General features: G+C 50.6%; 1 protein-coding gene across 4 annotated transcripts in view; it reads left to right on the forward strand.

Moving 5' to 3' along the window:
• Positions 1-13669, forward strand: part of tnika (TRAF2 and NCK interacting kinase a) — a 97857-nt gene that overhangs the window by 55588 nt on the left and 28600 nt on the right. For all 4 annotated transcript variants that reach the window (XM_036553971.1, XM_036553972.1, XM_036553973.1 and 1 more), the window contains exons 7-13: positions 897-1027; positions 3708-3762; positions 7312-7390; positions 7759-7934; positions 8794-8860; positions 9177-9375; positions 12004-12120. In XM_036553971.1, coding sequence (XP_036409864.1) covers positions 897-1027; positions 3708-3762; positions 7312-7390; positions 7759-7934; positions 8794-8860; positions 9177-9375; positions 12004-12120 — 824 coding nt within the window. The remainder of the gene's footprint in view (positions 1-896; positions 1028-3707; positions 3763-7311; positions 7391-7758; positions 7935-8793; positions 8861-9176; positions 9376-12003; positions 12121-13669) is intronic.

Consider the following 13669-nt stretch of genomic DNA (forward strand, 5'->3'; position numbering starts at 1 on the left):
TTGACTGTTGTTAACTTTGTGAAACACTCAAATGCCCACAGACATGTGGCAATAACACGAATAATGAATTTCCAAAGCCAGAAATATCCGGTTATTATACAAGGTTAATCTTGTGTAATATAGGCTGTGCCCTTGAAGTGGTTCATGTAGTGTGTTCTAAAAGCACACTTGGTGTGCGTAGTCCAGGGTATAAATCCATTTTAAATGGAAACATGCATGGAAGTGGACAGCGACCATAGTGACTGGGCAGGCCACACGGGTCAAGCTGCGATGCCTTTAGTGTGGTGCCACCCTTTAATTTGCATATCATCTACACCCTAACCAATGCCGCTGCTGCTTCAGGGCACAGGAAGTGGGACAGCAGCACGCCAGTGGCAGGAGACAGGAAGTGAGAAATCAGCAGGGCAGATTAACAGACTACCGTTCTGCTGTCTTTGCCCGGAAGCCCTGTCACCCCCGGCGACGTCTGTGTGTTCACCGCCCAGCGGGGGTGGGGGGGTGGGGGGGGTGGGCCGACACAGCAGGTTTAATTGGGCTGTTCAGTTTTACACCAGTCTGCCGCTCCCTCCCTGGGTGTACAGACCAGTGCCGGTTGTTGGGTTGCAGTTCGTTCTGTTTTGTTTTGGTTTTTTTTTTTTTTTTTTTGCCTGTTTCCCCCAAACATATGGCAACATCACCTGCAGACAGAAACCAAAGAGCAGGCTCCCTTAAACATTTGATCAAAGAAGATCTACACTCACCACCGCAGCAGTCTGATGTCTCCCTGTTTGATCTGGTGCAGGCTAATGAAATGTGTTGAAAGCTACTAATCTGTGTGTGTGTGTGTGTGTGTGTGTGTGTGTGTGTGTGTGTGTGTGTGTGTGTGTGTGTGGGGGCGTGTATGTGTGTGTCCGCAGTGGATTTCGGTGTGAGCGCTCAGCTGGACCGCACCGTGGGACGCAGGAACACGTTCATCGGCACGCCGTACTGGATGGCACCCGAGGTCATCGCCTGCGATGAAAACCCAGACGCCACGTACGACTTCAAGGTGACCGCCTTTTCTGAACACTGCCTAATTTCATCTCCTTTCAGGGGCTCTTGAACAGTCAGCCTGGAAAGGCAGCCAGTGGACCACTGGGGCCTGTCTGTGTTAACATGAATCCATGAAACCAGTGTGCTGAAGATTAATGCATCTACACTGAAAATCAATGAAAGGCACTAAAGATTAGCACAGTGGCTGCTTTTCAAACTCCTCAGATGCTCTCTGGCACAAAAAGCCTACTCCAAAATCTGATAACAGATTGAAGCTTTGTTTGGTGCTTGAAATGTTTCAGCCTTCTGAGTAGTAGCAGGGGATAGCACCCCCCCCATCCCAGCATGACACTCTTAATAAGCAAACACCAGACAGTTGAACAGGTTCACCCCCAGCTGACGGGATTTGTGTTTTGAGTGGTTCGCCTTCAGGAGATGTCACAGGGCACGCTCACAAGTGAGGAGCACTGTCATGGAACCCTCTCTCACTGGCTGTCACAGCGAAAAGCCAGTGTGGAGCATCGTCAAGGCCAAAGACACTTCCATATATGGGGCCGGTGTTTTCTCTGAGTATCTCATTCTGAACGAGTAGGCAGCAGTACACAGCTGCACAATGATGAGAGGGCTGCCAGTTTAAATCCAAGGGAGGTGGTGCAGGGGGGTGGCACTACTCTTGTACCCCCCGAGCAAAGTAAATATTCGGGTCACAGTGCTCCTTGCAAAAAGTGGTCTCCTATGCAAGGATTATGCGAATCATCTTCCCTCTGACCTTTCTCCCTCCTCCTCCTCCATAATAATGACAATAATATTAATAATAATAATTAACATTAAAAGCGCTTTGCCTGTCCCATCAGCAGTCACACAGTTAATATCAAGAATTGGCTTGAATCCAGCCAAGGTGATAAAGAGAGAGAGTGACTAATAGACTCACTGTTGAGGTGACTCCTAATGGCACTAACGGGCATCGGCCATCTCACCGATGACTCAGGCCACCGCCCCGCCCCACCCCGGCTACCTGGTTCCAGTCAAGGCGCCGTGACTTCCTCACGCGAACGTGACAGGCCGGCACGAGCCTTACCCCGCGTCCCCGCCCCCCTTTTCCCGGCTGTTTAAATATTAATCCGCCGTCTGAGTCACGTCCCGCAACTCCATTTTTAATGGCAAAAGCTGTTACCGCCATCCTGACGTCGGGGCGAGAGTGCCGCTCGCCTAGCTCCTGGCGACTCTCCGGGTTCCATTTTCCCAAATCCGCTGGCGGTGATGTCACAGAGGAGCGAGGGGGAGGCGGCGGCCCACTTTAACAGGATGAGAGATGCGGACTGGGGGACGGGGGGGAGGGGTGAGCAGGTGGGAGGGCTTTCAGAAGAACAATTCTCCCCAGACCCTGTGCACTTCCCAGCAGCCACTTCAGGACACGGCGCTGAAGAAATGGCGTTTGTCATTGTGGCCGCCAGGGGGGAAGTGTGAAACTTATCACCCTGGATCCTGAGCGCTGTCAACTCAGTTTTCCCCAAAAACAGATCAGCATATTCCCGCCTTGTAGCCGAGGCAGCGGTGGAGTTGGAAGGGCGTGGCCCGACCTCAGATGAGCCCCAGGGGGTCGCGCTGCTCGAGGTTTCAGCAAAGCCTTAAACACACTGTGCTTGAATGGAAAGGGAAGCAGGGAAGCGGAGCGCCTCCTACAGGCCCAATCGACACTCCGTCCTGCGGTTCCCAGCGAGGCGACGCAAAACTAAGAACCAGGAGAAAGAGAGCAGTGGGCTACAATTCCATCACAGCAAAAGACACTGACTGACCTTTGTGAAAATGTCAGCCAGCTGCAAGGTCTCCTTGCAATTGATTTGTCTCTTTGTGATATGCTGTATGGCGAATGGCTTGTGACAGGGTTTATGTCTTGATTCAGTCATAATGCCGTTTTTCCCTTTTAATGAAGAGCTTGGTGTGGTCCAGTGGAATTTCCAGCTTGCTCTCCTTCATTCTGTGTTACGTAAAGAACGCACTGAAGCCCCATGATAACCATTTCCCCGTTGCTTGGCTTCCTCATGCTTAAATATTTATGAAAGCATATAGCACAGCCTTGGGGTTCAGTGTTACACAACGGTGTCACCATAGGACATTTCAGAAACATTTTCCACGTTTTCAGAATGCACTAATGAGCAGGGGATGGGTTTTGGCACAAACGATGCTCTCTGAGATCACTGAAATCAGAGAGAGAAGGAGCCTGAGGTGGAAGGAGGAGGAAGGATCGGAGCTGGTTGTGTTTGTTTGCCTGGTTTCATGGCAATTTAGCACGTAGGGACAAGCCACCGTTGTCGTTAACCTAGTTATCCAGCACTATTTAGCCCCGTTGAGGTGCTGAAGCAGTCGTAGTTAGCCGAGTCACAAGCCGGCTGCAGGCCCCTAAGGCTCTGATTGAGGCCAGCATGCGTTCCGGCTTCATATCTGGCCCTGCACAAGTGTTGAGCGAATATCCAGCACTGTGGAAATGTAAAGTGCTCCCGGGTGAGTTATGCAGGCCCTTGAGTGATGAGCGGCAGGGCCGATTCCCCTAGTGTGACTGGCCTTGCTGTGAATGCTAAACCGGCCCTCTCTCTGGGCCTCAAGTGAGCCTGCATTTCTAACAGTCTCCTCTGTCTCTCTCTCCCCTGTCTCCACCCCCCCCCGTCTCTCTCCCCTGTCTCCCTCCTGTCTTTCAGAGCGACCTATGGTCCTTAGGAATCACAGCCATTGAAATGGCCGAAGGAGCTCCACGTGAGTAGCCACATTCCTTTAGTAATACGTTAATTCTTAAAACCAGTTATAAGCTAATATAATAAAAGGCATAGCCAGGGCCTTTAATGCTTAAAAAAGAGAGAAAAAGGTCCTGGAAAAAGAGAGGGATGCACCCAAATAGAAAAGGCAAACAATGAAATCGCAGTAGGTGGCACTAACAGGAGTCACCTGCTGTCCAAGCATTTCCAAATGTACCTTTGCTAGCGCCGCTATCTGTGTGGTCCTGCTTCCCATCAGTGCTTGCTGACTTGCTGTTCCCCCTGACTCATTCCCCCAATAACTTTAAATGAATTTCAAGCTGCGGATGGATACCCAGGTGTGATGGTACTTAGCTGTAAGCTTATGAAGCTGCTGATTGGTTTTCAGAGAACAGCTCTTAGCGCTCTTAGTGCCCTTCAGCGGGTGCCAGAGTCACAGGTTTGTGCGTGTGCGCATTTGTGTGCGTGTCAAGGCAAGTCAATTCACGTTTATTTGTTATAGCACATTTACAATTTACATTTACAATTCAGATTGTCACAAATTGCTTTACAAGTAGCATAGTGGATTTTCCAGAGGGAATAAAAAAGCAGAAAAAAAACCTCAACTCAGGCCAATTCAGGGGAAATAACTGGCAAATCGTGCCCTGACCTGGTAAAAGACGTGTGTGTGTGTGCGTGCCTGTGTATGTATGTGCGTGTGTCTGTGCCTGTGTGCATGCGTGCATGTCTGTGTGTGTGCGCGCGTGGTGGGGGGGGGGGTCATTAAATCGGACACCTGTGCTCTGTGGCAGAATTATGGACTACAGTTCGGACGGCCACAGCTGCTGTCACAACAGTGCCTGCGCTGGTCTGGTGGCGGGGGGGGGTTTGGGTGGGGGCAGGGGGGTCGTGGGGTACTACATGCACCTGTTCCACACTCACTGCGCCACTCAACTTTTCAAGAAGAGACAGGCAGGTATACAGGCAGCCACAGTGTCTGTTAGTGCACTGACCTGGGATCAGCGAGGACCCCTGCAACAGGGAGTGAGTAAGCGCATCGCAATGCAGCCTCGCATTTCAGCTGACAAACAGTACACCGTGACCTCCCCTGACCCGAGCTTTCGGGGGTGACAAAGGTGTGTGATCTCTTGTCATCTCAGGGAGTGGAAAATTCCAGTGACAAGCACAGGTCTTAATGGCTCACTGCACAATGGCGCATATTAGTGCAGGAACAGTCAGATGCATATTTAATCTTCTCTGCAAGTCTGTATTTATGGTGGCAATATTGAAAATTTTAAAAGAACTCATAACTTGCCATCTGCTTTGAAGGGAACATCGCTTGGAACTTTTGGGACTTCAAAGCGTGTACCGAAATATACCGTACGGCATATACTCTCAGGGGAATGGCTTCCTCCTGCATTATTAATTTTGCATTATTTTTATTTTGTATTGACTTTAGTTATTGATTTCGGTTTTTTCTCTGCAGAGAAATTTGCTTTTTCTGTAACACCTCTTCCCCCTCCCCCCAAGTCCCCAAGTACCCTGGCCAATTCCTGTGTGAGTGTGTGCTTGTGTGTGTGTGTGTGTGTGTGTGTCTGAGCAGGGGTGTCATCTGGGTGTGTTTATTTCTTTAATTGCCTTCCCTGCTCATTTCCAGATCTAAATGAATCTCTCAGCAGCACCACTACTGAAGTAAACAAACGCATTGCACTTTCTCTGAGTGCGGTCTTTCCTCTGCCGAGCCTGAAACACAACAAACCGCATGCCTGCTATATACGCCCCCTGCTCCCCCCCAACCCACCTTTGCCGCCAGCCATTTGGCGGCACCTGCACGACTCCACCCCTCCACCCCTGCAGCACTGGCTGGTTGCCAGGGGAGACTCTGACATCCCTCCTCACATACCTGTGAGTACTAACAGAAGGCAGACCTGTTCCACAGAACCCAATTAAAGACAAACTGCTTGTACACTGGAAGCGGGGTCGGTTTGGGACGGAATTTGCAAGAAACACGGCGTCTCTGCATCTTTTTGCTCTCTGGGAAGCAGAAGTGAGCGAGCCTGAGGCCCGCCTCGCAGTACGGCCTGCTGCAGTGCGGTCCCGTCGCAGCCGTAATGCAGCGTGTCTCCTGCTCATGCCTGGCGTCCACGATTGCTGCCTTGAGTGATATTTTGTGCTGCTGTTTGGTCTGCAGACGTGATCTTGCAAAGGAGAAACAGTATAACATAAATTGCCAGAAGGAGTCGCTGCAAACTCCACCTCCGGGGGTGAAGTGAATGGCATTCTCTCCAAGGCCGTCACTGGGGAAGCAAAGATGCTCCATAGTAGCCGAGATGCTGGGGCTCTCTATTTAACGTATTTAGCATTGTTGAATCAGGAGTTCCTTTGGCAGAATTCCTCAAATGGCGACAGGAACTCCTTCGAACTGGACCAGGAAGTAGCGATGAGAGTATGGTCTCCCTTTAGATAAAGTGAGATGGAGTTGAACTAGTGGAACTTCTAAGGGTTTGTCCGACTTGTTGCCGCAGTTTGTCGCCATGCGTGCCTGTTATCCAGTCCAGCTAAACAGTTGCCGCTGCAGCTGCTTTTGACGAATACAGCTGCTTTTGGCAAATGCCTCACAGTGTAGTTGCTGCGTTGCACATCGAGGGGAGAGAAACATGGCATGACTCTTAGCCGATATGGCCCAGTAAGACCATAGCTGTCAAATCCAGGGAACGGTACTGCAACCGTTTTCTTTAATGGGGTGACTCACCGCTCGGCACACCCTTTGGCTGCGTCCACCATGTATAGTAAACGGTTAGATTCTCACCACAGTTCATTGTTCCTTTGAAGCTCTGGTATTTTGTGATTGGCTCAAACCTCATGAGAATTGAATCAGTGGGAGGGTACAGTTGAGAGTCATTTGGGACTGTTTCCAAATCATGCCAGGGCATTTGAAAGTGCCAAACTGAGCATTCTGTTCCAGCCAATGAAAGAGACACAACCTTGAATCATATGACAATTTTTTTTCCCCCATTTTTCCATTTTCTCCCCAATTTTGGAATGGCCAATTCCCCGAATTTTTGGAATGCCCAATTTGTCATCGATGTTCGGTCCCATTGCACAACCCCCACTGTCAATCCGGGAGAGCGTGGACAAGCACATGCCCTCCCCCGAGACACGTGATGTCAGCTGCTGCTCCTTTTTGCACTGCGGTCCACAAGCTAAGCTAGCACAGAGATGAGTCATGGGAGGACATTTCATATGCAGCTTTGGCACGTGGACCACAGGCGCACGATCGACCAGCAGGGGACGCTGTTGCTAATGGGACCGAAGCCCCTGCCGACGTACCCACCCCTATCCCCGGCGGAACGAAGCCAATGTGCTCCGCCTGTGAGCTCCCGGTCACTGTCGGCTAGTGACACGGTCGGGATCAAACCCGGGCCGTAGCATTCAGTCTACACTCATTTCGAGTGCTTTTACCGACTGAGCCACTCGGGAGCCCAATCATATGACAATTTTGGAGGAGCCCCAGACAAGCACAGGAAGTGACTTCTGTCCATTCTCAATGTGTCTCTCCTCCTCCCTTCAGCCCTGTGTGACATGCACCCGATGAGGGCCCTGTTTCTGATCCCCCGAAATCCAGCGCCCCGACTCAAGTCCAAGAAGTGGTGAGTCCGAGGGCGGTCGCAGCCGTCCTGCTGACCGCTCACCAGCTCTAGTGGCTCATGTCAGTATAAGAAGCATGCAAGATGTTTCATGTTGTATTGTGCAGGCTAATCCCCCTCTGACATCTGAGTATTTACCCAGCAGGCATATGGCTGTCTGCCTGTCAGTTATGATCTTGATTCCTTATTGTGAACAAGCTATTAACAATGTGGTTTTTGTTTGCGATAACAACTGTGGTAGTGCTAAACTACACCCTCCATAATTTTGACTGGAAGAGTGCGAGTGGAAGTTCAACTCCAGTTGTGAAATGCAGAGAAGGAGAGACCGTTGTTCCAGACCTCTGACCGGCTGCCCATCACCCACCCGGCAGGTCCAAGAAGTTCCAGTCTTTCATTGAGAGCTGCCTGGTGAAGAACCACGGGCAGCGGCCCAGCACTGAGCAGCTCCTCAAACACCCTTTCATCCGGGACCAGACCAACGAGAGGCAGGTCCGCATCCAGCTCAAGGACCACATCGACCGCACCAAAAAGAAGCGGGGGGAGAAAGGTGAGAGTTTCGCAGCTGAATGACCACATTGACCATACCAAGTGGAATGGGCGCGGGGGGTGAGTATCTCATACAGCTTAATGACCACGTCGACCGTACCAAGAGGAAATGGGGGAAGCTGAGAGTTTCACATTGTTTAGAGACCACATGGACCACAACAAGAGGTTATTGGGGGGTGGGGGGGGGTGTGAGTCTCTCACAATTTAATGACCACACGAACAATAACAAGAGGGGGAAGGGGAGTATCTCACAAAGCATGAAGACCGCAGGGAGCATAATGAAACGAAGCAGGGGGAGAAAGGTGTAAATAACTATAAGAATTAAGCGTAGCGTATGAAGTATTGTGCTAATGTTCTGCCCACCCCAGCGCCCTGTCACCGCTGTCTCCTCTGGTCCCTCTGCCATTAGCATTACTTACACTGACAGGCTGCTCTTTGGCTACGCGCTTCACGTGGAGACAAGATAAATGCAAGTTTAAAACGGCGCGGCTCTGTATTTTTAGCGTGCTCTCCCACTGTAATGGGCAGCTGGAAAGCCTCCAGTGAAGGACTTATTGAGGAAGACGTATTTCCCTTAGCCTTTCGCCCGCCTCTGCATCACTAATGGCTCTGCCCGGGGCCAAAGAGGCCGCTAATGATTAAAGTGGGCTGGGGGATGTGTTTTATCCGAAATATGACCATCATCATAACGTGCTTTGAGATGCACACGCCTCCCCTAGTGCGGTGGTCTGCTGGGTGAATGCGGTGTTTCATCATTCTCATGTGTTTGAATTGAGTTCCTGCGATGGGTGATTGGCGCTGGTCTGGCACTCGTCCTCACGGGTCCTAAGGTCACATACCTCCATCTGTCTTGGTTGTAGATGAGACAGAATATGAGTACAGCGGGAGTGAGGAAGAGGAGGAGGAGAATGACATGGGCGAGCCCAGGTAGGTTGGACCATGCCGTGTGTGTGTCAGGGTTACTGTGTGCATGTTTGTATCGGGGTTTGGGTGTGTGTCAGCCTGAAGAAGTGTGTATGCGTGTCAGTGTTAGAGTGTGGGTGTTTTTAGGATTTGTATACGTTGAGGTTAGGGTGTGTGTGGGCATTGTGATGTGGGTTTGCATATCTGTGTCAGGGTGTGTGTCAGGATGAGTGTGTGACTGCGTGTGCTGGCTGTCTGTGTTAATGGAAGCATGCTTGGCGCTTAACGATGCACACGAGTCAAGGATCCCCCCCCCCCCCCCCCCCGCCTCCCCACACAGCTCTCTCATCAACATCCCCGGGGAGTCGACCCTGAGGCGGGACTTCCTGCGCCTGCAGCTAGCCAATAAGGAGCGGTCGGAGGCCCTGCGCAGACAGCAGCTGGAGCAGCAGCAGAACGAGGAGCACAAGCGCCAACTGCTGGCGGAGAGGCAGAAGCGCATCGAGGAGCAGAAGGAGCAGAGGCGGAGGCTGGAGGAGGTGGGTGATGGCGGGGTGACCTCACTGCGGCACACGCCGCTGACCCGTGTCACCTTCGCGTCGACGTTGTCACAGCGTCCGACCACCACCAGCAGGGCGCAGGCTTGATAGGCCTTTCATGGAGATATGCATATGTGTGTGCCTGTCTGTGTGATTTGTGTTGTGTGCATTTGTGTATGTTTACATGTGTACGTACTTGCATACGCAAGTGTGTATGTGTATGAATTTCTGTGTATTTTTGTGTGTATGTGTACGGGCACGTGTGTGTGTGTGTGTGTGTGTGTGTGTACACCCAAGCTTGAATGTGTTTGCATGTCTGTGCCTGTGCTTGTGTTCTAAATGACATAAAAGCCCTCATAAAAACCCTCAAAGCTGTCATGCCATTCTCAGCTGCAGTCAAACAGGGGAGAGCCACCTCTATAGTCAGTCATTTGTGCTAATTTGAAATCAGCGTTTTGTTGTTTTTACCATTAGGAAAAATAGATTTTAAAAAAATAACCAATTTCCCACTATCTGAAACTAATGGAATACGAATACGCTGAGATTAAGATTTTCTGCCTCTAATGCGATTGCCGGCGTTACACGCTAAGCCATAATATCACTGTTATTTCAGAGGCAGAGAAAAGTGCCATTGTGCTCGGCGTGCTTTCCTGAATAAGCTGTCGGAAAAGGCCGCAGTCACAAGGACTGCTCTGTTAGGGATGAGAGCTGGGATTTTTCACAGAGTAAAACTTTATTTCTTTGCCTTTTGGCAAACGGAGGGCTTAAAGGAGCGAACCCCTGATCGCGTCTGAAAGGGGAAAAGCCCTGGTCTGGGTCGGAGTTCCCACGGGGATCGTTCCCACGAGGATTGCACAGCGAGTCCTCGCCCTGGGAGGGTGTTGGCGGAACGTTCGGAAAACGCTCCGAGCGGACGTTCAGTCTGGGTGTGGGTGCCGTATGTGTTAATGTTTTTGCAGCCCTCAGAAACCTTGCAGCGTGGCGACAGCTGTTACGAGAAGTTCTCTCCGCTCTTCTCAATGGCAGAATCGGGTCGACACCCAATTGCTTACCTAGCAGTACCCTCCAGGATACCAGGGGCCACCACAGCAGGCCAGGCTCGGACAAACATCGGTGCAGGGCCGTGTTTGTGGCAAGCTGAACCATGCCCCCAAAGCTGTATTTGCATAGAAAATAGCAGGTACCCTACGGGCAGCATACAGTTTACACTTGGACCATTTATACAGCTGGATATTTACTGAAGCTGTGCAGGTTGAGCACCGTGATCGGGGTTTGAAACATAAGAAGGTGTTTTATGCAAGCCCTCTTGGATAAGATTATCTGCCAGGCAAATAAGTGCCCAAGATAATAACGCTCAATTTGACACTGAATTCTTTGCCGTGTTCCAGAAATCCCATAGGATGGCCTTAGGTGCCGACCCAGAACTTGTTTCACCTGTTCTGTGCTTTGGGAGGTAGTTTTCATATGAGAGCTACAAGAGGGGGAAAAACCACATTTGCAGATCTTACAGCAGCAGATAGAATGCGTAATGTCTTGTGTCCCATTCTTGTGTAATTCATTACAGAGGCTTATGTGCTTGAAAATGAGTCTGAGCCCAGTAAGAGAGGTGTTAGGGGAAAGGCTGTGTGTACCATGCCGTTACAGGTGACAGAGACAAGCTTAGAAATGACGGTGTGTCACTCTCATTTGGTTCCTCATTAAGTTGGAGCATGCTCAGTTAAGCTGATGTCTCTATCTGTGGCTTACTGCTTCCATTTTGGCTTGGATCTGAGAGCTTTAGGACCCTTTAGCCCAAGGAAGCTTGTCTGAATCATTGGTGTTTGCAGAATTTCTGGTTACACATGTATGTATATTCAAGGCGCTCCATTGGTCCATTACCAGGGGATACCCGGCATACCCATGGACTTCCATTACTTAGCTTGGCATGTGGCATTCACAGCTGTGCACGAACGTAAAGAAATCCCCCTCAAAGGCGAAAATGGTCTCAGCCCCACCTTAGTTATTTTTGCAATGCTCATAATTTGTTATCCAAAAATTTGTTTTTGCGGGGCATCCCGGAAAGGCGTCTCCCTTGTGGCTGCGCCCCCTTCAGGTCCCCTGGCCTGAGGCCCTGTGGCATTGGTATTCGGCTCAGTGCAGGAGCGCAGGGGAGAGAGCGGACGGCCCATCGGCAAAGAAACACCCGCCCTTCAAATGCCCCCCTCTGTGCTTCGCCCCAGCTCCGCCTGGATTTGTATTCCAGAGGCTGCCGAGTAATTTCTTTATGTCCAGATATCGATATCACTCCTGTCAATGACCCTCAGCTTGGCCAGCAGTCAGCTGGCCTCTCCATTCCTCTTTGAGGTGTGTGTGTGTGTGTGTGTGTGTGTGTGTGTGTGTGTGTGTGTGTGTGTGTGTGTGTGGTTTTGAGAGAAACGGAGTGTGTGTGTGCGCCCATGTTTGTGTATACCCGTATGTGTGTGCTCCTGCCATCTAGTGGCGGACAGATGGAACTACACCCTAGCACACTGGCTCTCGCAAGGAGACCATTCCGCTCTTCGTGGTGTGCTTCCGTGTGAAGCGGTGCAGCGGGTGCAGACTGTGCACAGTAGGTGTGTGTAATAACGGCTTTCCTCCTCCGTCCCGCAGCAACAGCGTCGGGAACGGGAGCTCAGGAAGCAGCAGGAGCGCGAGCAGAGGAGGCGCTACGAGGAGATGGAGCAGCTCAGGAGAGAGGAGGAGAGGAGACAGGCAGAGCGTGAGCAGGTACATATACACACGCTTATACGTATACTCGTACGTACACCTACTTGTACATACACACTCAACTCAGGAGAGGAGGAAGGCAGAGAGCAGGTACACACACTCATGCATACGCACATGTACACACATACAAACTTGCATATAAACACACTGAAACACACACATCTTATCGCCTGATTTCTCTCATCCATACACTCTCCCTCATAGACACACTGCAATAGACTGTCACACACACACACACACACGCATACACACACACACGCAGTCCCATGTTTTCCTCCACTCCATGCTGTGATTTATCCTGCACTGGAACTCTGGCGCTCACCCCTTTGATTCATGGTCCAATTAAAGATCTCTGACAGCCGATAAAACGCTCCATACAGGCTGAACGGAGTGTCTCAGACTAACACATTTCTGTTTTTAATCATTGTCTTTTCTTAAGGGCAGAGAAGTTGTGTTTTTCCGCAGGGAGTTCGGTAGGCGCACTGGGAAGTTAAAAAGGACACACAAGATGCATCGGGCCCTGTGTTGCTTAGCTGGTTCTGATCTTGTGATGTTCCCCCACAGGCATCCCGCATTAATAATTTCTTGATTTAACGCAACCATTCAGTTGATAAATTGCCACTAATGCTGGATCAGATTTGAACACCGAATTTGAAAGCTGCTGAAGTCATTTTACATTCTAAATGTGTCCCCTGCCGTACACAGAAACAGCAGCCCATTGCAGAAGGAACAATTACATGATTCATTTGAATTTTTAACTTGACTGAAATTAGTTATTGTCTTTTAAATTACAGTAGAAGACAAAATGATTACTCCTTTTCATACATGCTGTGTATGATGCTGAGGTAGAACTGAGTTCATTTTTTACCTTTTATAAAATAAATGCGCTCAATTCACCATATAATCTAGAAGCGCGTCGCAACATGTTGCTGATGTCATAATCAGTGGACGCCAGGGGCAACAGCACTGGGTCCAAAGAGAGGCTGAGCTGTTGCCGGGGGAGATAAGAGTCTTGGCACGGTCCCTCCAGAGTGGAGTTTGAGGCCAAGCGTGGCTGACTTCCGCTCCTATCTGCCCTGCTGCTGCGGTTGACCATATAAGCCCTGCTCGTAGTCCATTTCCTCTGATAAGCCCCCGGCTGTGTGCAGGGGGGGGTGTGCGACTCGCCCCCGCGGCCGTGCTGAGTCACCGGGCTGTGATAACCCGCTCCTGCCAGGGAGAGGGCGGTAGGGGGTCGAGAGCTAAGTGATCACACTGCGGGGTGGGGAGAGGAGGAAGGAAAGGAGAGAGGAGAAGGAGGGGAGAGAGAAGGAGAGAGCAGCGGAGTGGAGGGGAACATCGGTGTCCTCACAGCGTCTGAGCTGTCAGGCATAATTACACCCCTGTGAGTGTACGCTAGTGTGGTGTGTGTGTATAAATAACCAGTACTGCGAAGCTGTGTGTGCGTGTGCGTGCTCGTGTGTGTATACATGTTTGTGTGTATTTGTCCCCTACGCGCGTGCGTGCGTGTGTATATGTGTGTGTGTGCGTGATCGTGTGTCTTGAGGAT

This window comes from Megalops cyprinoides, chromosome 20 (assembly GCF_013368585.1).
Source record: "Megalops cyprinoides isolate fMegCyp1 chromosome 20, fMegCyp1.pri, whole genome shotgun sequence".
Classification (NCBI taxonomy): Eukaryota; Metazoa; Chordata; class Actinopteri; order Elopiformes; family Megalopidae; genus Megalops; species Megalops cyprinoides.